The sequence below is a fragment of the Rhagoletis zephyria genome, unplaced genomic scaffold, assembly GCF_001687245.7.
Source record: "Rhagoletis zephyria isolate East Lansing unplaced genomic scaffold, Rhagoletis_zephyria_1.1 Rzeph_scaffold_00108, whole genome shotgun sequence".
In the NCBI taxonomy this organism is placed as follows: Eukaryota; Metazoa; Arthropoda; class Insecta; order Diptera; family Tephritidae; genus Rhagoletis; species Rhagoletis zephyria.
Genome location: NW_016157192.1, coordinates 76,459 through 103,119, shown reverse-complemented (window position 1 = coordinate 103,119; position 26,661 = coordinate 76,459). Strand labels below are relative to the sequence as shown.

Below are 26,661 nucleotides of genomic sequence, written 5' to 3'. Positions count from 1 at the left end.
TCGACTCGGACCACTATCTTGGTGCAGCCAAGATACGCACCCGCCTCTGTGCAGCAAACAATGTGCGCCCAAATATGCAAGGAAAGCTTAACGTCGAAAAGCTGCAATCACAACAGACAGCCAGTGCTTTCACTACTCGACTCTCACACCTGCTCTCAGAGAGCACTCTTCAACAAACTGACATTTTCGAGCAGTGGAACCACATTTCCCGCTTATTAAGTACCGCCGCCGAAGAAGTACTCGGATTTCAGCGAGCCCGAAATAACAACTGGTACGATGAGGAGTGTCAGGACGCTGCAGATAAAAAAGATGCCGCCTACAGGGCCACGCTGCGATCGGGCGCAACGATCGCTATGTGGACGGCTATAGGGATCTGAAGAGGAAAGCGAGACGTATTTGCCGCAATAAGAAGAGAAAGGCCGAAATACGTGATTGCGAAGAGCTTGAAATGCTGGCCGACAGGAAGAATGCCCGAAAATTGTACCAAAGAGTTAGGCGACTTACGGAAGGTTTCAAAACCAGGGTGTATTTCTGTAAGAACAACAATGGCAACCTAGTAACCGATGTTCAGAGCGTACTTAAATTATGGAGGGAAAACTTCTCCGCCCTACTGAATGGTAGCAGCACGGAAAGTTGTGGAGAAGAAGAACCCGAGCCCGAAGTCGATGATGATGGAGTCGACGTTCCACCGCCTGATTATGACGAGGTACGAATAGCAATAACGCGGCTGAAAAACAACAAAGCTGCTGGAGCTGACAGCCTGCCATCTGAGCTATTCAAACACGGTGGCGAGGAGTTGATAAGGTGCATGCATCAACACTTGGTCAGAATATGATCAGATGAACGCATGCCCGACGACTGGAATTTAAGTGTGCTCTGCCCAATCCACAAGAAACGTGACCCCGCCATTCGCGCCAACTACCGCGGGATCAGCCTTCTAAGCATAGGTTACAAGGTCTTATTGAGCGTATTGTGTGAAAGACTGAAGCCCAACCGTCAATTAATTGATTGGGCCTTATCAGTGTGGCTTTAGAACTGGCAAATCCACCATAGACCAGGTATACACAATACGCCAAATCTTGGAAAAGAGCCGCGAGAAAAGGATCCACACTCACCACCTATTTGTCGACTTTAAAGCCTTTTTTGACAGCACTAAAAGGATGTGCCTATACGCCGCTATGTCTGCATTTGGTATCCCCTTAAAACTCATGCGGCTGTGTAAAATGACGTCGAACAATACCACCAGCTCCGTCAGAATTGGGAAAGACCTCTTCGAGCCGCTCAGGAACGTGCAATTGCTGGCTTATGCCGATGAATTCGATATCATCGGTTTCAAAAACCGCGAAGTCTGCCTTTTCCAAGTTGGATAAGGAAGCAAAGCGACTGGGTCTGGTGGTAAACGAGGACAAGACGAAGTATCTCCTGTCATTAAACAAACAGTTAGCACATTCGCGCCTTGGCACCCACGTCACTGTTGACAGTTACAATTTCGAGAAAGTAGAGAATTTCGTTTATTTGGGAACCAGCATTAACACTGATAATAATGTCAGCATGGAAATCCAATGCAGAATCACTCTTGCCATCAAGTGCTACTTTGGACTGAGTAGGCAATTCAGGAGTTAAGTCCTCTCTCGACGTACGAAAACCACGCTCTATAAGTCACTCATCATGCCCGTGCTGGTATATGGCGCAGAAGCATGGACAATGACAACATCCGATGAGGCGGCTCTTGGGGTGTTTGAGAGAAAGATTTTGCGGAAGATTTACAGTCCTTTACGCGTTGGCGACGGCGAGTACCGCAGACGATGGAACGATGAGCTGTATGAGCTTTACAACGATATGGACATAATGCAGCGAATTAAAATACAGCGGCTCCGCTGGCTTGGCCATGTCGTTCGAATGGACACCGGCACTCTATCTCTGAAAGTATTCAACTCGGAACCCGCTGGTGGTAGCAGAGGAAGAGGGAGGCCCCCACTGCGATGGAAAGATCAGGTGGAGAAGGACTTGGCTTTATTTGGCGTTTCCAATTGGCGTCAGTTGGCACAGAAGATAAACGACTGGCGTACTTTGCTGACCTCGGCCAAAATCGCTTAGGCGGTTACAGCGCCAAATATGAAGAAAGAAGAAGAATATGAAGTTATATACGTAATTATAACTGATATTGTTCCTCAGCAATGTTCCAAGAAAACAATAAAATTTGATTTCATAAATAGTTTGTAAATGATGTAGTGCACTATACACTTATAGGGGTGACCTTATGGATAAGTGTCGGAGTTTTATTTTTATTTTCGAATTAATTTATTTACTTTTTTATAAAAAATATAGTTCATTCTAAAACAAAAACCATGTAAACCCATGTTTCAAACTTTGTACAAAAATTAAGTGAAAATCAAAGATTCATCAAAATTAAACATTCAGAATAAAAAGTGTGGAGTTTTGATGAAAAAGTACTAGCGCAAAAGAGAAGGCACGAGTTGTCCCTTCTTATTATCGACGTTCTTTGATGAAACTTTTTTGATTTGTTTTTATTTGTGTACAATGTTTTAAACTTGGATTAACAAGGCTTTTGTTATAGAATGAACTATATTATTTATTAAAAAAAGTAATCAAAACTGATTTGAAAATAAAAACAAAAATAAAAATCCGAAACTTATCCATATTGGGTCACCTATACACTCATATGACTGATAAAATTATAACCAATACTGTCCTTGGCCAGAAATATTAATTGACAATTATTTTGTATTCTTACTAATAAGAGCTGCGGAACTGAACCACTTAAGAAGAATTTTTTACAAGGGCATGTAATTTCTGGTGATCAATGAGTACAAGACGAAGTATCTCCTGTCATCAAACAAACAGTCAGAGCATTCGCGCCTTGCCAACCACGTCACGGTTGCCAGTTTCGAGAATGTAAAGAATTTCGATTAATTGGGGACCAGGACAACACCGATAATTATGTCGGCATCGAAATCCAACGTAGAACAGGCAATTAGATAGTAAAGTTCTCTCTCAACGTACAAAACCCACGCTTTATAAGTCAATCATCATGCCCGAGATGGTATGTATCGCAGAAGCTTATACGTCGTTTCCATGCTTCGTAATTCGCGCTCCTGCCTGGTCCCATTTGCTGGCACTTTTTCTAGTTATAGAATAACGTTAATAAAATATTCTCTATACAACTTAAAATTGTTGATGATAACTTAAATTTTAGCTCCACCTTCGACATTTGCAGTACACAAAAATAATAATAAATAGCGAAGAGCAAGAACAAGCAGTAGAGCTGCCAAACGAATTACTAATGTGTGGCGTGGAAACAGGGTAATTCACGAATTAACTAGCGAATTACGAACGTGGAAGCATCGTATTAGACAATGACAACATTCGATGAGACGGCTCTTGGCGTATTCGAGAGAAAGATCTTACGGAAAATTTACAGGCCTCTACGCGCGATGAGCTACGAGACTTACAACGAAATGGACATAGTGCAGCGAATGAAAATACAGCGTTTCCGCTGGCTTGGCCATCTCGTTCGAAAGGGAACCAAGTGGAGAAGTACTTGGCTTCACGTGGCATTTCCAATTGGCGTCAGTTGCCACTGAGAGAATCAACTGGCGTGCTTTGTCGAACTCGGCCAAAATCGCTTATGCGGTTACAGCGCCAAATAAGAAGATGCAAATGATAAATGACGGAATGGGGGACCTTCTTCTTAGATGCGCCAGGAGGAGATTGATTAAGGACATAGCCTTAGCTCTCGCTTCGTACGGAATCGCTGCAACATTGTTACCAGGTGGAAGCCGAGCTCTTTCAGTTCTTAAGCTGCCATTGAACATACAAATCATCGAAACTCCCACGTGCAATATTTCCAGAACATCCGGTATGGGTAATGTGACCAACCGTACTTCTTTCGGAAGTACAGTACTTCTTTTTGAGCCGTTGTACTTCGTACTTCGAAGAACAGTCAAATGTACTTCTTTGCAATGTTTTGTACTAACCCAAGGCACATTGAACAGGTAGTATCAGTAGAGCGGCTGATAAGATTTTTTACTGGGCCTTGCATATGATGTATCAATGCTTCGAGAACCAAAACAACTTTACTAAAAATGAAAATCGCACTTTAGGTAAGACAAGAAAAAATACGAAAAACATATTAATGTTGTTTTTGCTATAATACCTGTTTGATATGCCTTGCTATTACCTTTTAAGTAAAATTTTCTTTAACTGTTTCGAAAAATTTCAAAAGGTTAGTCATCTCAGTTAAGAAAGGTACTCATAGATCAACACATAAATTATGACTTTCAATCCTCTCATTTCTCTAGCTGACAAATTTGATCCCAAATGGCTAATCAATCAAGAAAAATTAAAAGGTGGTAGAGAGTTTAAAAATTCTGTGGCGAATCTTACTTCTCCTGAGGATATTTAGAAACGACAGTATCGATGCCACAGTAAACATTTTCTTATCCGGGCAACATGTTAACTATTTCCTCACTAACTATCGTACAGTCCTTATTTTTTGGACACGAAATTGCTCAATCCTTCAAGTGGTTTTATTAAACTTACAATTGCAAAATATACTCTTATTATACTTATCTTAATTTTTGAGTCTGGGGAGAGTTCTCAACCTTCTCTAACTCGCAAAAGAAATTTGAAATATTCCCACATTTATTTAAGTTTTCAAGCATTTTAAAATCATAGAAGAAAAATTTAAAATAAAAAAATTTAATTGTTCAAAAATATTGTTTCTAGCATGCCAGCGGAGTCCGATAAAAAAACGCTAAATTAAGAAATTATTTATATATTATTCAGTAAAAACAGATAAAAACGAAAAAATCCTGAAGTAAGTCAAAAAATATTTTTTATCTTGTTTAAAATACGTTTCTTTTAAGTTTGGAACCACTTTGCGCCCGCTCTATGGAATTCTTTGTCGGATCCAGCATATATTCTATTAAATACATCTGAAAAGTTCTAAAGTTAGACAAAAGTAATTTTTTATGCATTATTGTTTACCTCTAAATGCATTTGAAACTGCCACAACGCCAACAGCTTTTATGCTCCGAAAACACCAATTCGAGGTGTTAACGTGGGAGTCCCTTTTCACTCCATATTCGGAGTGCTCCGAAAACGCTCTTTCAAGGTGCTGCTATTGGCGTCCTTTTTTACTCCATATTGATAGCGGCCCGCAGTTGCTGCTAATTGAAATGAACGTAGCAATGCTTTGTTCGATGGAAAACTTTAAAAATTTTCCAATGCAAATATTTCAAAAGTGGTCTAATGATTTTTCAATCTGAAATGTTTGCGCAAAGTTTCAGATCGGGCACTTTAATTTGATGCATGACTTGTCTCTGTACGTTTAGTAGTTCGTTGGGAATAAGCGCCTTGTCTTAGAATAATACATAAATAATATTCATTTTTAATTAATAAAATTTATTTGTTGAATTGGTACCCTGTTACCGTTTTCGCATGTTCTGCTTTTACGATTTTGTTTATTCATTTACAGTCTACAAAGTCTTACAGACTAGTTTATTAAAAATAGAAAATATTTGGAGCTTAAATCTATCCAAACTTGCACTAAAATCGAGATCTTTATTATATCTGTTACATAGCCGAATTGATCTACTGATTGGCTCGTAGAACGCATAACTACATAGTTCTATGAACTGAGTCCACAAGTAAACTATTTCGCCTCAAATCTCGCGGTGGAATATAAAAATTTAATAAACTGGCTAACAATGGGCAATTAATGCGCTCATTAATGACATTATACGCAAAAAGAAGGGACGAACAAATTCCCCTTTCATGAAAAGTGCGGAATAAATCACAGTCATTCAATTTGTAACTAAATTGAATGGTGTTACTAATTCTTGAATATGTTACAATCAGAGATCGAAAATAACCGTCACCAAGTGTCTCGTATGGTGTTTACCACTGACACAAACACTCAACTCCCAATCAAAGAGTTTTTCTCACCGTGGCAAATCACTCTGTGTGATCTTTTTGTGTTTTCCGCTGTGGGTTATTTATCAACTGCTAAAATTTCCCTTGGGCAAAAACACTTTGGCAAGGACTTTTATTTTTAAGTGTCTTAATTTGTGGGTTTCTGTAGGACTGAAAAATTTATGTGGGCGTAATAAGTGGAGGCAAAGCGTTAGGCATTTCTTTACACAGAGAGCGTGTACATTCTTAATATGACACACCGAAAATAAGCTATTTCATTTTATTGATAAAGAAAAGTATAAAGGCAAAGGTAAAAATAAAAACAAAAACAAAGATGCGTAAAGATAAATTCCAAAATTAAGATCAAGGTAAGTTTAAAAATTTTACTAATATAAGGGCGTTCGTGGTTAACCGCGCTCTAACACTTATTTTTCCTTTACCAGCGATAAGTGTCCGTGTCCAACACCAACGGAAAAATATATGCAAATAACCCTTTCCCACTGAGAGGAGCACACATCAAAAAAAAAATAAACCACCTGTTCTGTTTTGTGAGTTATTTTTTCCCCTTAAATAGGGACGGTTATTTTGGGACACTTGTGTGTTGAGGGATATGTTCGACCTCTGGTTACAATAAAACATTTATTCTCCTTTAAAAACAAACTATTCATGGTGCACCATTCTTCAAAACTATTCAGATCCCGTTGAAGTTTAGCACAGCCCGACAGGTCTCGAAGTCTAAGAAATAATTTTACATCATCAGCGAACATTAAACACTTAGGGAATTTAAATTGATACGGCAAGTCATTTATGAATATAAGAAACAAGAGAGGTCCACAATGAGTCCCTTGTGGGATTCCTTACCAGGCATTAACAAGCAAACTTGATTTCGTAGACCCGATTGTAACAACAAGCTTCCTTCCACGTAAGAAGCAAGTTAAAAAGCTTTAAAAGTGTACCAGTGATACCGTAGGCCTGTGCTTTATGCACTAACAATGAGTGATTGACTTTATCAAATGCCTTAGAGAAGTCTGTGTAAATTACATCAAGCTGAGACCGATTTTCAAAAACTTGAACTACCTCATTTGTTACTAAAGCTAGATTAGTACACGTTGATCTACCAGGATTAAATCCATGTTGGCAATCCACAATAGCTCTGCTTAAATGATCAAATAACTTTTGATGGAGTATGAAATCAAATAGTTTAGCCATGGTGCTCTATTTAACAACTGGTCTATAATTACATATGTCATTACGGTCATCCGATTTGAATATAGGGAATATTGAGCATAATTTCCAAGGCTCAAGAAAATATCCACTTTTTAAGCATTTCTGGAAAAGCAGTGCAATATTTAAGGTTAGTTAAGCAGTGGCGCAGTTTTTGAAAAACACAGAAGAAAATCCTTCAGTATCTACCTTATAGCTTGAATTCAAATTCGAAATTGCGGGACGAACGAACGTAGAAATATTTTGTTTTGTGTAAACCTTCTGTAAAAGTTGAGCGAAAAGGTTGCAAGTATCTTCCGTATTATCAGACATTAAACCATCATATTCCATGCTAGTAGGAAATCCATTAGTTTGCCTCTTTGAATTTATGAAAAACCAAAATTTAGAAGGATTTTACTTCAAGTCCGATTCCACTTTGAACATATATTGCTTAAATAGGACCTTATGGAGAGAGTCGAACACCTTTCTTAGAAAAATTAATTTCTTTCGATCGTCTTCATTATTACTATTTCTCAGCTTTTTATATGCTTTATTTTTAACATTTTTCAAATGGGAAAGCTTTGAATCGAACCACGGAGGTTTTCTATTTATTACGATTTGCCTAGACGGAACATAATTGGAGATGGCTTACAGAAACCATTGACACATAATATCGTAATGATCCTCCAGTCTACCCAAAGATTACAAAAATAACCAATCAATATCAGACAAAAATTTATTCATTGCAGAAAAGTCTGCCCGAAAGTAATTATATTCCACTGCGGACTCAAGCGACTTCTTTTCCAAATTATAAAAGTCAAAATTAACATCTAGAGCTTTATGATGTAAACTATTATCTAAAATAGGCGTTGGGCTTTCATAGCATGATATTTTAAGTTCTGCAGTAGCAAAAATCAGGTCTAAAAACCTACAATTATTGTTTGAAACCGAGTTACATTGCTTAAAACCATATTCGTAGGCAATGTGTTATTACCATGACTCTGCCAAGAAATGCTACTTAAATTAAAACTCCTAGGAAAATAATCTCTTCAGACGGCTTAGCGTTGTTAATTACATCTACAAGATTATCTAAATGACTTTGATAAACAGCAATATCACTATTAGGCGGAATATAAGATATTAAAAACAAAATAGTTTTATTGTTAGTAAACTTAACACTAACACAAATTTGCTCCAGATCACTACCAACACCATTCAGATTAACAGCTTTGCTGCAAAAATCCGTTCTGACTGCAAGTAAAACGCCGCCGCCTCTAGCAAGGCCCGTAGTATCTGAGCAGCGATCTTTTCGATAAATAAGCCGTCGCTGAAAAATTCATACGAAGAAAAATTTGCATTTAACCAAGTCTCAGTTATAGATATAATATCGAAATCATGTGATAAAATATTGAGATGAAACTGTGAGGATTTCGTATTTCGGATTTTCTCATTACTTTCATACAATTTTCGGTTTTCAGTTTCTGTATTTCTTTGAGCTGTGAAATAGGTATGGGAAAAGTATTACAAAAATGTTAACTCATTGTTTGGTACGAGTGCACGATAGCACATAAAAAAACTGCTTGAAGTCCTTGATCGATAGGTGCGAGATTTGCATGGAACCGTTCAACCACTCTGGAATGCATTGCTCGCAGGAGATTTTACGCAAGCATTGCCTGTAATTTACCGATCGCCACCAGCAGCCGAGATAAATGCTTGCCTGAAATATTCAACATTGTGGCAACACGAACATAGATTGGAGTTGACTATAAATATGTGAGTTCAGCAACAGAACGATATACCAGTCGAGGTATTCTCGCGACAATTATTGGCCATTGGGGATCGACGAGAGATCAGGATGAATTTCATTGCCTCATCACTTTTGTAACTAAGAAACATGGCAAGGAGGGCTGATCGAACGCTTCTTAATATTCAAACCAATCATCGAAATCACGATTGGCTCAGTTAACGAGTTATTCGTGCTGCGAAGAACAAGAATGTTTACCAACTCAATAACATTAACGCTTAGACTTTGCTGCTTTTTCAGTTTTTCCTAATAAACAATCGTGGTACAAAGCTCAATAAAAATATTAAACAAAATTAAAATGTTAATAAGCCACAATGACATTGACAAATGTATAGTTTAGGAAGAGCCTGCCTGAAACTTTACAATAAAGCAAATAAGAAAATGGATGTATAGAATTGCTTGAGCTGCACTTGATAGTAGTTGGTAGAATAAGAAAAAGAAATAAGCAACAAGAGTTGACGGGGTGTACAGTCACAATAACATTGAAAACTGATTGGACCTTATCAGGTATTCATAATACGCCAAATCTTGGATAAGACCCGCGAGAATAGGATCGACACGCACCATCTATTTGTCCATTTCAAATCCGCTTTTGACAGCAAGAAGAGAAGTTGTCTTTATGCCGCGATGTCTGAATTTGGTATCCCAGCGAAACTAATACGGCTATGTAAAATAACGTTTAGCACCAGCTCCGTCAGAATAGGGAAGGACCTCTCCAAGCCGTTTGATACCAAACGCGAAGATAATGAGAACCACAGAACAGAACCGCTCAGGCACAATACTTTACAAGAGCGTGCGTATGCCGACGACATCGATATTATCGGTAAAAACAAGGGCTACGTCTGTTCTGCCTTCTCGGGATTGGATAGAGAAGCAAAGCAAATGGGTCTGGTGGTGAACGAGGACAAAACGAAGTATCTCCTGTCATCACACAAACAGTCAGAGCATACGCGTCCTGGCGCCCACGTCACTGTTGACATTTACAAGTGTGAAAAAGTAGACGACTTCATTTATTTGGGAACCAGCATTAACACCAATAATAATCGTTGTGTTTTCGTATTCTCCAGCAAAAAATATCCAGTAACTTGCCAGTAGCCGAATTTCGGAGAGTAAGCCAATATTTACTCCCAATGAGTGAAATATGCAAGAAAGTACGAAAACGCAAAACCAGCAAGAAGTTGCTAGTTTTATGAACAGCTGATTAATTTGTTATTTTCCGATGCAATTTTCTTAGAAAACAAGTGTTTTCAATTTTATTATATATTTAAATAGGTTTATTTTTTCAACTGCAACTCTAAAAGCACCACAAACATTTTTTTTCTTAATGTGATTTACAATAAGCATCATGCCATCAGCTGTTTTTCTTACTAGCAAATAGTTGCTAGTAAAAATTTATCCAGTAAAACTTGCAAGTTCAGCTGTCATTTTTGCTCTCTCAATTTCCCCTCTTTTGCTAGTTTCTTGCAAGTTTTTGCGTAGGAAAACGACATCCAGTAAAAAACCAGTAAAATTAGTACTGGATTTACTGGATAGTGCGTACGCTAACAACGGAGAATCACTCTTGCCAACAAGTGCTACTTTGGGCTGAGTAGGCAATTGAGAAGTAAATCGTACAAAGATCACACTCTATAAGTCACTTATCATGCCTGTTCTGGTGTATGGTGCGGAGGCATGGACAATGAAAACATCTGATGAAACGGCTCTTGGAGTTTTCGAGAGAAAGATTCTGCGAAAGATTTACGGACCTTTAGGCGTTGGCGATGGCGAATACCGCAGACGATTTAACGATGAGCTGTAGAAGCTTTATAATGATAATATAGACATAGTGCAGCGAATTAAAATTCAGCGGCTCCGCTGGCTTGGCCATGTCGTTCAAATAGACAGAAACGCTCCTGCTCTGAAAGTATTCAACGCGGGCCGCGATGCTGGTAATAGAGGAAGAGGAAGGAGTCCTCTGCGTTGGAAAGACCAGGTGGAGAAGGACTTGGCTTCACTTGGCATTTCCAATTGGCGTCAGTTAGCACAGAAGAGAAATGACTGGCGTGCTGTTTTGAACTCGGCCCAAATCGCTTAGGCGGTTACAGCGCCAATAAAGAAGAAGAAGAAAATAAAGGAATTATATAATTTCATTGTGCAAGCTCACTTTCTTGAAAGGCGTTGTAACCGGATTTTAACAGATTCCGAAAAATTAAACCAATAAACACAGTTCAAAGGTGAAGATGTCCTCATCCCTCGAATTCCCATGATTTCGACCGATACACCATTTCGATTTAAAAGATTTCAATTCACAAAAGTGTGGCTTGGATTTAGATGGCGATTGTTTCTATATGGAGAAATGTATGTTGCGTGTTCCTATGTTGGCAAACCAGATAGCCTTGATATCTACGTAGAGAATGGAAAAGGAAAAATCTTGTGTAGACACAAGTATTGCAAAATCAAACTTATACGAAATGTATGCTTTGTTTCGTTAATCGTTTATCATCTATGTAACTTGAATATGCCACAGCAAAGCGTGGCAGGGTACAGCTGGTAAATATATATATCCATAAGGTTCTCGGAAACGGCTCTAACGATTTTGATGAAATTTTGTATACAGATAATGTTTTGCATTTTAAGGTTATCTAAATAGGTATTATCTTCGAGAGGATTTGTATAAGGTTGCCACCTATTTGAAATTAGTTAAAAATTAATTAAAACATTGTAATATGTGTATCAAATGAAAGGTATTTTAAAAATCCCCAATTCAAAAGTTTTTTTAATGGTTTGCCACCTATTTTGAATCTCACATTTACTTTTTTTTACCATTCATGGGTACCAAGAGAAGGTTCTTAAAGAATACTTTCTCTATATAGTACTAACTGTTATACCTTAGGACATTAGTGTAAGGCTGTCACTTATTTCCCGATTCTACACAATTTATCTAAAACATCGCAATATGGATATCAAATGAAAGGTATTGGTGAGAACTTTGATCCGAAAATATTTTCGATCAGGGTTGCCACGCTTCTATGTAACACAAATTTTTGTTTTGTTAATTTCAATCAGCATGTTTTTTGTATGCATGTATACACAGTACATATACGCTCAAAATATGTACTATTCATTCCAACGTATTTCTAAATAGGGATGCACCTAAATTTTAAAGTAAAGAATTTACCTAGGTACTTTATAGATATCAAAATCCATATTTGTTTAAATTTATTTCCTAAGTATTTTTTTAAAGCTATCCAAAGGACCAGTATTTGATACCCAAACCTTGAAAACCTTAAAAAGTATATGCACTCCGAGCAAAATTCGGTCAACCTGATCTATTGTTGATTTTAGGGCTCGGAATGCGATGCACTTCAAAATCGAAAACATGCGCATATAATACGCACTAAAAATTCAAAAATATGCGCTGTAAACAAGTAAAATATGCAATGAAAAATACGAATATTGTATTTCCGGTACACAATCTAAATAACATGCATTTTAACAAGAAAAGAACGAAAACAATCTATTTAAAAATACAATACATAGAAACCATGATGATTCCACAACTTGTGCGCTCTACAGCCATTTGGCGGCTTAATGAAATTTAGTACGTCATACAGAGAGAGACATCTGCACTCTAAAACATTCTACAGGAGGGCTGGACACTCGAACAGGAGGTGTTCGACTGTCTCTATTGAGCCAGGGTCATCGCAACTACGACAGAGTCTCTTGAAGGGCAATCCAATCCTTTCGAGATGTGCCATGTGCACGCTGCAGTAAGTTTGTAGGTATCTTCTTTGCTCATCCCTAAGAGAGGTTTGGGTTAACGTGGGTCGCAGAAAGGGCACCCATAACTGCTGGATAATCCTGTACGATCCTGTACGGTACCACCTCTGATTTTCCTTCGAGTGATTTCGGTAATTTTTGCTTTTACTTCCCTGAGCGAGGTGCCCATGTCCGTGGGACACATTCAGTGCGGAGCTGCACCTTTCTAGTTCGTCCGTTGCCTCGTTTCCGTAAATGTCCCTATGTCTCAGGCCCCATATTATGGCAATTTCGTATTGATAAGAGATATAGGCCAGCTCTCTCCTACAGTCTTCCACTAGTTATAACACAGATCTAACAGATGTAAAAGAGAGTGGCTGCTTGGCTATCCGTGAAGATATTCAGATAAATATTTGTGAAAAAATTATAAGGAATTTTTTTCTTCAAGAGATTTCCCACTAAATTTCAATGGCTGTAAATCAGAAAAAGTAAAAATATATATTTATTGTGAAATATGCAAAAATATGCGCAATAAATATGCAAAAACAGGAACTTTTTGCAAAATATGCAAAACCATGCATTTACTGCAAAATATGCAGAAACGATTGAATGCATTTTTAAAGGAAATTTCTTGATTCCTAAAGATAACTTAAACATCTCGATTTGAAGATGCCAAATAAACCATGCATTTGCATGAAACTCCGAGCCCTACTCATTACCATGTTTGATGTGCATGTAAACAAATGTTTCACGGATTTTGTCCTACTTCAAAAATTTTCAAGACGTTGCTTAAGATACCTTGGGTATGATATATGTGGGCGGTGCCACACCCAAATACCCATTCTTGCTAAAAAGCCATTGCGTATATCAAATTTGAGTGAATATTGATGAATTCCTGGCACATGCACAGATATAAATTTCTTAACTTCGACAATTTGTATGCAATTGCAAAAGGTGAGGTTCATTCACTCATTCATTCATTCGAAAGTAAATGTGCTTTTAGATAAATACTACATACTTGGAAACTTTCATAGAAATTTTTTAAATTAACCACACCTATCCTCAATCAAAAAGAAGTTAAACGAAAATGCCTAATGAAATGGTTTACCGCATCTTATTCCAGCTATTTCATAGTTTAAAAATCCGTTGCGAAGGAAATTCTACCTGATCGTTTAGCAGTTTTTTCAACAATTACTTTTTTCGATCTTAAAATATTTTTTCGGACCCAAGTAACAATATCCTTTTTAAGTAACTTTTTTCGTCTTACGTAAATTTTGTATGTACACGTAAGTCTTAGTAGTAAAACAACGGAAAAAGTGAGTTTGAGAAGTAAACACGACGAAAATCGGTCAAAAATGTGTGCCCGTTGTGAAAAAAAATTGTTTCTAGCAATCATCAAATTAGTAATGCCATCAGCGAGAAATATGAGAATCTTATAAAAAAAGCATGTAAATGCAAACTTTGAAGTGTCTGAACATGTCGTCGTACTTTAAAACACTTATGGAAATTAAAAAAATGATCATGAGCAGTTTTTACTTGGAGGTGATAATAAGAAACTGGCAATGGAAAATCACTCAGCTCTCCTCCAAGAAGATGATAATGTACTTGTTATTAAAAAATGTCCAATTCCTGAATTACATGTTTTACAAGGAACGGATTAGTTCCGCCACTTACAAAAGCAACTTCTGCAAAATTCAGATGCGCTAGATGATCCAGAAATTTATTCAAATGTAGGCAAATTTTCACTTACACCTTTCATTTCTGCTTTCAAAGCTATGAACGAAGTTGTGGATTTTTGTTGTTCTATGTCACCACCCGGCCAGGATTTAGATAAATTCATTAAAGAATTGAAAAAGGCTTATGCCAGTACAAAAGTTTCTGTGACATTGAAAATTCACGTAATTTTTGAACATCTTGAGCATTCCTTGCATTTTTTGGATGGCGAGGAATTTTGATTGTGGTCGGAGCAGCCAGGTGAATCAGTTCATCGAGACTTCTTAAACGTTTGGAACCGCTACAAAATCAACGTGAAAGAAGAACCAAGAAAGATTAAGAAGAATGGTCGTAGAATACTCCTCCATGCATATTTAAAATTTACATTGTATATTAAAATATACAATATTTAGTTAAAATAAATTTTTTGGTTCAAACCAATTTTTATTATTCTTGTATCATTTTATTATTCTTGTATCATTTTATAGTAATTATCAGTTATTTTTCAATTCCATAACTATTTTTTCGTAATTATAAAATACATTGTTACATTAAATTTCTTCCAAAAGCCTACAGTAACCTGGCTTTCCTGCGTAGATATGCGAAAGACTTTAAGGATCCATACACCAGGAAAGCTTTATTTATCTCTTTAGTACGATCAAAACTAGAGTACGCTTCTATTATATGGAACCCCATTTACGGCTGTCATGCCGCCAGACTTGAAAGAGTGCAGAGAAAATTTGTTCGTTTTGCGTTAAGTTCCCTTAACTTTGATGACCCGATGCCCTCATATTTTTCCTGTTGTAAACTTATTCACCTACAAACTCTTGAAACTAGAAGAATTGTCCAGTTGCTCATGTTCGTTTTTGATTTGGTTTTTTGGCTCTTTGGATTGTTCGGTCCTTCTGGAGAAGATATCCTTTAATGTGCCTCACAGATTTCTACGCTCATCTCTGCCGTTTTACTTGCGTGCTACTAAGGCTAACTATTACCATTTTGATCCGATTTTCCGCGCTCTGACAGAATTTAACAAAATCTCAAAGAGTCTAAATATTGATTTTTCGTTGCCGAGAAATATTTTCAAATCATCTATTGATTCATTTTTCTTATAACTACTTGTGTATCTAAATCTATAGTATTTAGTGTTAATTATGATAGTCTTATTTTTATCTAGTCTGTAAGATTGTAATCATAGACTAAATAAACTGAATAAACTAAAAACTAAAACTAAACTAAAAAAAAAACTAAATTAACAAAAAAATAAAGATAAAAAAGTAATTAAAAATATTTATAGATCGAAAAAAGTAATTGTTGAAAAAAAACTACCAAACGATCAGCTAAGATTTCATTCGGAATGGATTTTGAAATCATGAAATAGCTGGAATAAGATCCAGGGAACCGTTTTATTAGGCATTTTCATTCAACTTCCTTTGGATTGAGGATAGGTGTGTAACGATGGTAGAAGTTAAAGAATTTAAGAAAAATTGGGGTTTTTTAAATTTTACTCGATCAAAACTCCCAACAAACTAATTCCAAATCTATATTGTAATACGTCATTTTAAAGGTTTTCAAATTATGTTTCTGTTAATAGATAAGTACACCAAGTAAGGGCACATTTTTTATTCTAACACAATTTCTATTTTTTTCTCTTACATCAATGAAAACAAAAAATTCCAAAACTAACTACATATCAATGGTCCTCTGCAATAAGGACACAACTCAAAATTTCATCTATTTCAATTCCGGATTATTTGCAGTCATTCTGTAAGGAAAATCTTTAATTTTTCAAATTATGACTTTTTCTAAAGATTTAGTAAGTGTTGGACTGAAAAAATACGAAATAAGTAACAACTCGTAAGAAGTTAAACGAAAGAAATTCCATTTGTATTGCTAAACAACGGCACAAAACGAAAAGTGTCGTTCTTTTCCATAAAAAATTACAAAGTGTCTTATTGAAACTATGAAATGAACAACGGCACAATAAGAAAAGTGTCGTTATTTCACATAAAAGCATGACTAACCTAACGAGAGTTTTTGACTTGTGCAAATATTCACGATAAATGTGAGACATGTGCCACTTTTTAGTAGTAAGGGTTGGCTACTTCGGTTTTGTCACAAATGGCGAAACTGCGCCTCTTCCGGATTACTAACAACTAAGCCTATGTCGATTTCCCACAGAAAAATATGGTTATTTATAAACCTAATCCGCTATATAACTCAAAAACATGAAATTTTGAGTTGTGTCGTTATTGCAGAGGACCATCGATATGTATACATATTCATTGTTTTAATTAAAGAGAGTTGCGCAATATCATAAAAATGTCGTTTATTGTTGGGTCTCCATATATTTTATACTCGAAAAACTTCAGACAAATCTTTCCTATAACAAATTTATATGAAGAAAACTAAATACAAAAATTTCGCTTTCTCCCTCAATATAAAAAATCAATATTTTAAAAGTTGTGGGGAAATTGTATTCCACAGTGTACTACACGGTGGCGATAATTTCTTCGCTATGTCTTTTTGGCAGAACACTGAAAATGGCACAGCGCCGAAACCAGTTTGTCTCCAAACCACATTTGACAATGCATGACGAAAAGTAGTTCCACAAGACATCATACTCCTATCCTGTTGGAAACACTATCGGCCAAAATGAGAATCTGTAAATAACTTTTTTTTTACTAAAATATGTTTGAATAATGTGTATATTAGAATCGTTTAATAGGGCCGTCAAAAGCAGTCTTGGATTTTAACATTATTTATTCATCGTTGTATTTTTTCTTAAATCTCGTTACAGCAAGGAAGTGACGTATCCGGCTTTGATTCTTTCTAACCCCCTCTAGCTGAAGGCTGCAGTAGAAATGGTGTAAGCGTCCATTTAAGGACGCTTATATTTATCTAGGCTTAAGTATTTATTTATATACAAACACATATATGTATGTACACACTTAGGGCCGGTTGTTATGTCTGGTTATCACTGCCTCCAAGTTAAACATGATTTTCGACGTCTTCCACATCATGCATATAACATGTGATCGATAAAGCAGTCGTTGTATTTAACCGGAGCTCTACCTCCGATTTGTGTTAACCGGAAATTGAACAACCGGCCCTTAGACTCATAAGTTTATATGTTACTAGTTGCATAAATATGCAGTTAAAAAAAAATTGGGCTATGTCCCAAGCTAAAAAATGTACATATGGGGCGATTCACGTCGAATGTCCTAAGAGCGCTGAGCGGTGCAAAAAAGCTACTTTTTAAATACTTAGCTGGGAAGCAGACAGAAAATGAGAAACAAATTTCTAAACTTTGATTCCTGTAGATTTTTGTACGGGCTATCCGATAGTGCTATGCATTTTCGAAAATTTTCTCATTTTCATGGTGAAAATTTGATACGGAAACTTATTTGTAATCTTTCTCAATGATGGTAATTTTAATATTGTCTTTAGTCATCTTAGTCGAAAGATCAGGGACTTTTATATTTATCCGAGTTATTAAGCATTTAAGAGGGCGCCAAACCGTTAACCGTGCGCATCACAATAATATTGTTATAACTTGGGAACTAAATGCTTGATGTTTGAATCTGAAATTTTGAAAAACTTCCTTACATATTAATCTAAAATACTATATTAAAACTAGGGATGTGCCGAGTATGCGGTAGATATCCGGAATCCGGCTTATCCGGCCGTTTTTCTGTTTTCCGACAATCCGTCCGGTACTGGCTAAAAGATTTCGATTATAGAAGTTTCAATTATTATTATTTAGTAATTAAAGTTAACAATGTTTATATTTTTCGTTGTGAAAACTAATTTGGAAATTCTTTGCCACTGGGTATAACTACATATTTATGTATAAAGGGTAGCTTTAAATATTTCTCCACTTCTAAATTGCTGTCATTTGCTTGTACGGTCGTTGCCTTTTCCACCCATCGTTTGGCTAACTACATCACTACAAAAACTACAAAAAGCATCAGAGCCGTTGGCGATTTTCAAAAGCATTGGCAAATATCTTGGTGAGATCACTCTTCAATAGAAGCTTCCACTGGAGTTCGGCCTTTTTCACATAATTCAACTGGTTTCTGCATGCTTAGTGATTTATAGTTTCGAATTAGTTCATCATCAACCCAATTTTTAGCTTTATGGATGTCAGAAAAAAATTGGTTTTGAAACGTGGGTCACAAAATATTGCAACAATTACTACGTTAATGCGACAGAATTCATGAATTCTTCATTTTATAAATTCAAAAATGGTCCCGTTTATGCATAGTTCGCGAATTCATGAAATAAAGTGATTTGAAAAAGTGGCAACGCACTGGCGGGAAACTAAATAGTAGGGTTGTGATTTTTTCGCCTCCTTTTGAATTTGCAAAAGCCGTTGGTGCCAGGCAATGAACCTTATTGTATTTAAATTGGTTTTAATACATTTTCAGTTTATTCTATTTGAATTTATTTTATACTTGAACAATTCCACATAACTTTTCGGTGTTTAAAATCCTGGTTATGCCACTCATGGTTATTACTCTAAAAACATCATAACCCTAGTGAACAGCTGTTTGTGAAACGTGGCGTTGCCGGACTTGCACTTCACGATTTCATCAAATGATGCCGAATTCATAGTTAACTTTCGTGTATAACTGAATTCATGAAATGGTGTTTATGCAGCCAATTTTAACCCAAATTCATGAAATGAATGGTTGCAGAGGGAAAAGTGTTCTTTTTAATATAGAATTACTTTATAACGTGGATTTCTGGGGAGACATTTTGAATTTTTAATTACGCATTGGATAGTTCAGCTCGAAAAAGCAGATAATATGTCGCTAAAAATTACCATAATTGAGAAAATATGTAAATAAATTTTCGCTTCCAAGTTTCACCGTGAAAATGAGAAAATGTTTGAAAACGCGTAGCACCATCGGATAGCTTGTACAAAAATCTATAGAAATCGTAGTTTTCTAGGTTTTCCCCCATTTTCTGTCTGCTTCCCAACTAGCCGAATAGTACCTTGTTTTGCACCGCCCAGCGTGCCTGCGACATTTGACGTCAATCGCCCCATATACATAAATATGTAAGCCATAAAAAAATATTTTTGCATTTATTTACCTGCCACAAAATCTGCATTAATTCGCTGTATATAAATATGTAGAAACCAACTCGTATATATGTCATTTATAAATAACTAGTGTATGTATAAGAAAGTTTACAGCAGAGTATGCGGAATATTTTCATTAAAACAAACACATGATTTATAGTACAGCCCGATATGGTGGCGAAACACACCATGTTGATAATTTGCAATTTGTTGAAACTTTTTCATGTATAAATTTACCGCCCACTTCAGTGTTATCTTGATAAGTTATTTGTAAAAAAATTTGATCAAGTAAAAGCTCCTTTCGCATTCTGTGTCAATATTTATAAAATCAAAAGGTCTACGATTTCAACATGAGGTGAAATAATTTTCCTGTCATATATAAAAATATGAATTTAAAAGCAAAAAAGCTTGTGACTGCCGTAGCCGAGTTAACAGATATGTCGGCTATAATTTCGAGTTATTAAGCATTTAAGAGCGCGCTAAACCATTAACCTTGCGCGTCACAATAATATTGTTATATATTTGGAACTAAATACTTGATGTTTGGATCTGAAATTTTGCAAAAACTTCCTTACATATTAATTTACAATACTGTATTAAAACTAGGGATGTGCCGAGTATCCGGTAGATATCCGGAATCCAGCTTATCCGGCCGTTTTTCTGTTTTCCGACTATCCGTCCGGTACTGGCTAAAATCAGCCTGGATTCCCAGATTTCGATTATAGAAGTTTCAATTTAAAAATCTAATTCACAATTAATTGTTTTACTATTATTATTTAGTAATTAAATGTAACAATTTTTGTATTTTTCGTTATGAAAACTAGTTTGGAAATTCTTTGCAACTGGGTATAACTACATATTTATGTATAAGGGGTAGCTTTAAATATTTCACCACTTCTAAAGTACTGTCTTTTTTCTTGTTCGGTCGTTGCCTTTTCCACCCATCGTTTGGCTATCTACATCACTACAAAAACTGGAATCAGCATCAGAGCCTTTGGCGATTTTCTCAAAGCATTGGCAAATATCGTGGTGAGATCACACTTCAATAGAAGCTTCCACTAGAGTTCGGCCTTTTTCACATAATTCAACTGGTTTCTCCATGCTAACTGATTTATATTTGCGAATTAGTTCATCATCAACCCAATTTTTAGTTATGGATGTCAGAAAAAAACGGGTTTTGAAACGTGGGTCACAAAATATTGCAACAATGAAGCATTACTGGACGATACGGGAAGCGGGACGATATGTTAACATGCCTAATACATAGTTCAATTTTCATCACGTTTTTTAATATATATACATCATCACATGAAAAGTATCTATGATCGATATTTTTTTTAAGATTTTTACTAACTTCAAACTGGCACTTTGTTATACTAAAATGCCAATGCAAATTTATTGAATTTTTCTGAGTTTTGCACGAAGTTAAGATATTTTTGTATTTTTTTGTTGTAGTATGAACAATATATGTATTTATAAAAAATTCGCGGAAAATTTTAAGTAAAAAATGTTCCATACATTGTAGAAAATTACTTGTGCCAATTGTTTAGAGCGGCACTGTACATATGTATGTACCAGACAACAGCATGAGTATACTCACTTCCATCTAAACAGTATGAACTCATTGCTGTGAACTCTATAAGGTTAGTGAGAAACACCGTACAAACAGTGAGATTCATAGTTAGTTTTGAAATCAATGTTTAGCTGCAGTGTACTCATTTGATTTCAAATATGGCATTGATATACTCTTTCCAAATCAAGTCAAGCGAGTGAAAAATGCTGTTATGAAAAGCAAGCAATCGAATGACACCCATTGACTTCAAACAATTAGTAGAGAATACGACAATTTTGAAAAAAATGGATATTGATGAAGTATTTTTTTTAAATATATTAGTTTTACCAGAGTTGTGAAAAATGCATTAATTTTTTAATGCATTAATGGTATTTAAAGCAATAATGTTGATGTAAAAAATTAATGAATTAATTTATGAAATTTAATGCAAATGAATATTTCAATGCATTAATTCTGAAAAATGTAATGCTAATGATTTTTTTTTTTTTTATTAAATTATCCAAGCTAATGCTAAGCAAAAAATTTTAATGCACTAAAATGTTTAATACTTTTGCTCGTTTGCATTATTAAAAACCATTAAATTTTTTTTCTAGTAAAATATAAATAACCTCTTTTGGAAGGACTTGGAATAATCGTTTTTTCAGGTTCATTATATTATGTGTATTTGTAGAAAAATTCTTCTAAACATTCTTAGATGTTTTATGTATGAAAATGAAAGCCAATGTGCATGCAACGCAGAATGCTTTTGTAGATTTTTATGTTGATTGTTGATGCATACCGATTACATATATTAAGTGTGAGCCAAAAACGGACAGATAGTCAGTTTAGCAGCGCATGTACACGACTGAGGACCTACTCTGATCTAAATCAATCAATAAATCATTTTTTAGCTCCATTTGACAATGGGATTTTACCTATTTAACGACAAATGCCATTGAACTTGACATAGTGAAAACCAGCCTTAACGTCCGTCACTATCTTTTTTGACCTTAAAATTCTACCCTCAACGTCAGCAAAGAATTTTTACTTTAAAATAAAATTAGTTAATGGGTTTTTAATGCTTGTTATAATTTTAATGCAATAAATTATTGCAATAGCATTCATTTAAACATTTTAATGTTAATGCAAACAAAAAATCATTAGCATTATTTCTTCGGAATTATTGTATTGAAATTTTCATTTACATTAAATATCAAAAATTAATGCATAAATCTTTTTCATTTACATTGAAATGTTATGCATTAAAAAGTTTAATGCATTTTTCACAACTCTGAGTTTTACTAAATTATTTAGTTATGCACCTGACGTACATTTATATAACTAGTCTACAAAAGAAATGCAATGTTACCTCAGAAGACATCGGCTTTATAAGGGACTTGAAAAATAAGTTACTTTATTAGTTAAAAACAGTTGCTGTATGTTGCAGATTTGCACAAAATTGTGCTTTTTTTATACCCGCCAGCAAAAGAGCTCAAAAACTTTACCGAATCTGAGCAAAGGTACACAAATGGGAAATGTTTACAAATTATGAGAACGTTAACTGAGAATTCTGACAGTACAACGGAACCACAAATTGCGGATACACCATTATTATTTTCAGACAACTTTGAGCTGTTTTCAGGTCTTCTTAAACAACCTACCTTTGTGAGCAGAAGTGATAAAGCTACTGCAGAGCTGCGGCGATATGAAAATATTGAGGTACATTTTCATACGGACTTCGATATAATTAATTGATGGGAGGTACACAAATGCGAAATGCCGCTGCTGCATAAACTCAGTCGTAGAGTAATAGCCACTCCTTCAACTAGCGCATCGTCAGAAACAATTTTTTCTTCTGCTGGAAATGTTATTTCTGACAAAAGGTGCCAAATCAGTTGATATTTTTGCATTATAATATGCAGTTAGGAAACCAATAAAATTAACAAAAATTGTCTTTACAAATGTTTTTTCTTTGATACTTTCATTACAGCAGTTATGCCATGCACTTGTTTTTCAAATCAAGCACTTGTTATTTGAATCGAGCACTTGATAGTGTGAAATACTCACTCAACCGACAATGTTTTTTCAATGCTATCGCACGTTATGTTTGGAAATAAATGAGTGCGGGTGTGTGCAGATGTGAAAAGAAAGCGAGTGACTTAAAATGTAATTTGAGTGTATCCATGCAGCTCTCTGGTATGTACATACATATACATATAAAATATATAATTTGGTGTGCTTTTTATTTCAGTAAAGTTAGTTAGTAAATGTTTTAAGCAATTTAGAAATATTATCATTGAAGCTTCGTTTTATGACAATTTTTATATTTGAAATTTAACTTCCTTGTGTTTTTTTCTTTATTATTTATGGCCTCATAACAATTATATTAATAAATTTTATTGAGCTCAACGCCGTTATTAATGAAATTTTCTTGTGGAAAAACAACAGCAATTTACATTTTGATAGAAGGTATAGCTGCTATTTCGGCCGTCGTGACTGCGATATGAATCAGCGCCCTCGGGTTACAAAGCCAATGGTTTACCATTTGAGCTAAGTGGGCCACGTAAACTCTTGTTGCTTTTTCCACATTTTCATATGTAAACCCAACAACAACGAAGGGCAGCTATTCTGCTGCTTTTTAGACTTGATCATGTGGTGTGTGTGGTTGTTAGGTGGGCTCGGCCTTAAGTTATTTGTTTTTTTTTGTTATTTATGTCCTAATTTTACATTGTTTGTTTTTCTAAATAGAAAATTTTAAAAAATACAGCATTAAAATTGATGTCGTTTTTACATATTGTGTATGTAATTTCACCTATCCTCTTTCTTAACATTAGGTGAGGTTTTTACATTTTCCGGCTAGTTTTGGGCAAATGAGCGTAAGCACGAAATTTATGGCCAAGAGAGGACTACATATATTCTCTACCCCCGGGACCATTTCTGAAATTTATAGAGCCTCTAAAGCTGGGTGAGGTACTGTGATGAGCTGAGGGCATAATAGAGCTACTGGTCGCTGTACTTTATTTAACTTTTTCTTTATCTAAGTACGAAATGCTCTCACAAAAGTGAATAAACTGCCCAAAACCACAGGTACGTAAAAATTTAATTTTCGTGTCCCGAAACTAAAGGTGGATTCACTGTTTGTGTCCGGACATCTTTTTCTTTGCCCTCAAATCATTTTTTCCGGAGAGTGTCCTGAAGTACGGTTCACCGTTCAAAGCAAACAGCTGTTGATATTGTCGCCTATATACGATTTTGATTGCAAATAATACATGCAGTTCTATGCAAACGCATATAAAGGAGAACGCGGCAACCCGAATCATCAAGTCGTTTGGACAAAAAAATTGAAATCAATTTGATTCGAACAAATAATGTTCAGCACATTTTTGTCGCGCTCTCAGTGAGACAGAGTGGGAAAGGAACGCGAAAACTTACTAATAAAAAGTGTCCGGACACGAACGATAAATCCGCCTTAAGAGCTGAACCACCCACGAAGTAAAACCGTAGACCGTGTCAGCTGACACGACTTATCTTATGGGATTCTCGTGTTAAAGAAATCCACCACCGCATGACGGTGACGTTGCCGTTGCTTTTCTCTCTAGCAACAGCATTTCATATGTTAATACGGACGGCTGGTACGGAAGGGGTCTAAACGTCAAATCGCACAAAATTATAAATTTAGGATTTGAGCGGCAGCAAACACAATAGTGGGATTCCTGAAAAGTCGCAAAGTTGTTGCAAATGTCGCATTTGTTGCAAAATTTGCCACTTTGCACAGCTAATTACTTTTGTATAGAAACTTCCTTGCGATAACAGGGCGACATTGTCATGTCATTGTCATTGCAAAGTCAAAGCCGCGAAACACATGTTATTCTATTATCTTCGAATACTTCCAGAAACAGTATATCAGTTAAGGCTGCTTCGAAATATAATTGTAAAAACTTTTCATTTCCACTTACACGCGAATTATAAAAAAAGTCACATTTGCAATCATACAATTTTGTTTGCAACGTTGCCATTTTGCCCAAAATGCCATTTTGAGCCGTTTTATGAATCGCACTAATAACTTTAAACTAATGGTTCACATGATATTTTTTCACTTATCAATTAAAGAAAACGAGCAGAATATGCACAAATCTCTTTGCTGAAATGCGGATGTTTAAAATTTTTCCTCTTCTCGCAGTTTGATAGTTTCAGCAAACTCGCTCAGAAAAATAGTCCGGCCCACTTCGGGCTAGTGAGAAGCAAATATTACTCGCTCAAAGTAGCTCTCAACAGCCCGAGAACCAACCAAAGAAACACTATTTGGGCACTTTCGGGCACCTACGGGCGAGAAAAAGAAACCGTCTTATTGTGCGTCCCGGTTTCAAGAATGCGAAAGTTGGCAACCCTGGCTCTGAACCGTGTAAAGTTATGCTTGATCTAATTGTAAACATAGTGAACGAACAAGTGCACACACATTTCAATAAAAAACAAGAAATGAGCAAGAAAAAAGAAGAATACGACTTAACGTTAGAATGAATAAATTATTGCGAAAATCTCCAAATCTTTTTTTTTTTTGTGACACAACATAAGCAAAAACTGTAATTCGATGTGTTTTTTGACGCGTGTAAGTGGAACCATCATCAGAGATGCAAGTACAAAAGAGTTTAAATAAAAACCAATAAAATGAGCAAAGAAAAAGAAGCATATCCGTTTAGTTTTAAGTAGGGCTGTGCGATTATTCGATTACTCGAGCAAGTTGGTTAATCAATTATTCGGTTAATCAATTACTCGAGTAATCAAGATTTTGATTACTCAAAACGATGATTAATCGAGTTACTTGAAATATGATTACTCAAAAAAAAAATTTTTTTGCTCGTTAAAAGAGTTTGCTTTGGAAAATGCTTATTTTCTTTTTTACATTCTGTATATGAAAAAAATTTTTCGTTTTAATTTTTGAAAACAGAAACGTTGTTTTCAAAGTATTAAGGATTTTTAACTACTTATACATACAGTGCCGAACAGAAGTATTGGCACAGTGAATTTTTCGCAATATATGCAAAGTTCTTTATTCTAATTTATTTTCGATAATTTTTTATAAAAATATAGTTCATTTTACACCAGCAAACGTAATAATAAAATTTCAAAACTTTGTGCAAAACTCAGGAAAATTCATTAAATTTGCACACTAATTTGCAACTTTTTATTCCGATTTTTTAGAAAAATTCTAAGTATGCAGTTTTATAGCCCATTCAAATTTAGTATAACAAAGTGAAAGTTTGAAGTCGCTAGAAAATCGCATTGATTTTTGGTAATTTTTTTTCACGCAAGTTCTTCCATACAAAGTAATTCGACGATTATTTTTTGTATGGAGAAAATTAGCAACACCTTCCACTAAAAAAATTGCCAAAAATCAACGCGATTTCCTAGCAACTTTAAACTTGCACTTTGTTATATTAAATTTGAATAGGCTATAAAACTTCATACTTTGAATTTTTTTTTAATCTGAATAAAAAGTTGCAAATTAGTATGCAAATTTAAAGAATTTTCCTGAGTTTTGCACAAAGTTTTGAGATTTTATTATTACGTTTTCTGGTGTAAAATGAACTATATTTTTATAAAAAATTATCGAAAATAAATTAGAATAAA

General features: G+C 35.3%; 1 protein-coding gene across 1 annotated transcript in view; it reads left to right on the top strand.

Moving 5' to 3' along the window:
- Nucleotides 1–17,700, top strand: part of LOC108377602 (uncharacterized) — a 380,884-nt gene extending 363,184 nt beyond the window's left edge. The window contains exon 13 of the mRNA XM_017633880.1: nucleotides 17,193–17,700. Coding sequence (XP_017489369.1) covers nucleotides 17,193–17,228 — 36 coding nt within the window. The 3' untranslated portion in view covers nucleotides 17,229–17,700. The remainder of the gene's footprint in view (nucleotides 1–17,192) is intronic.
- The last annotated feature ends 8,961 nt before the right edge of the window (nucleotides 17,701–26,661 follow it).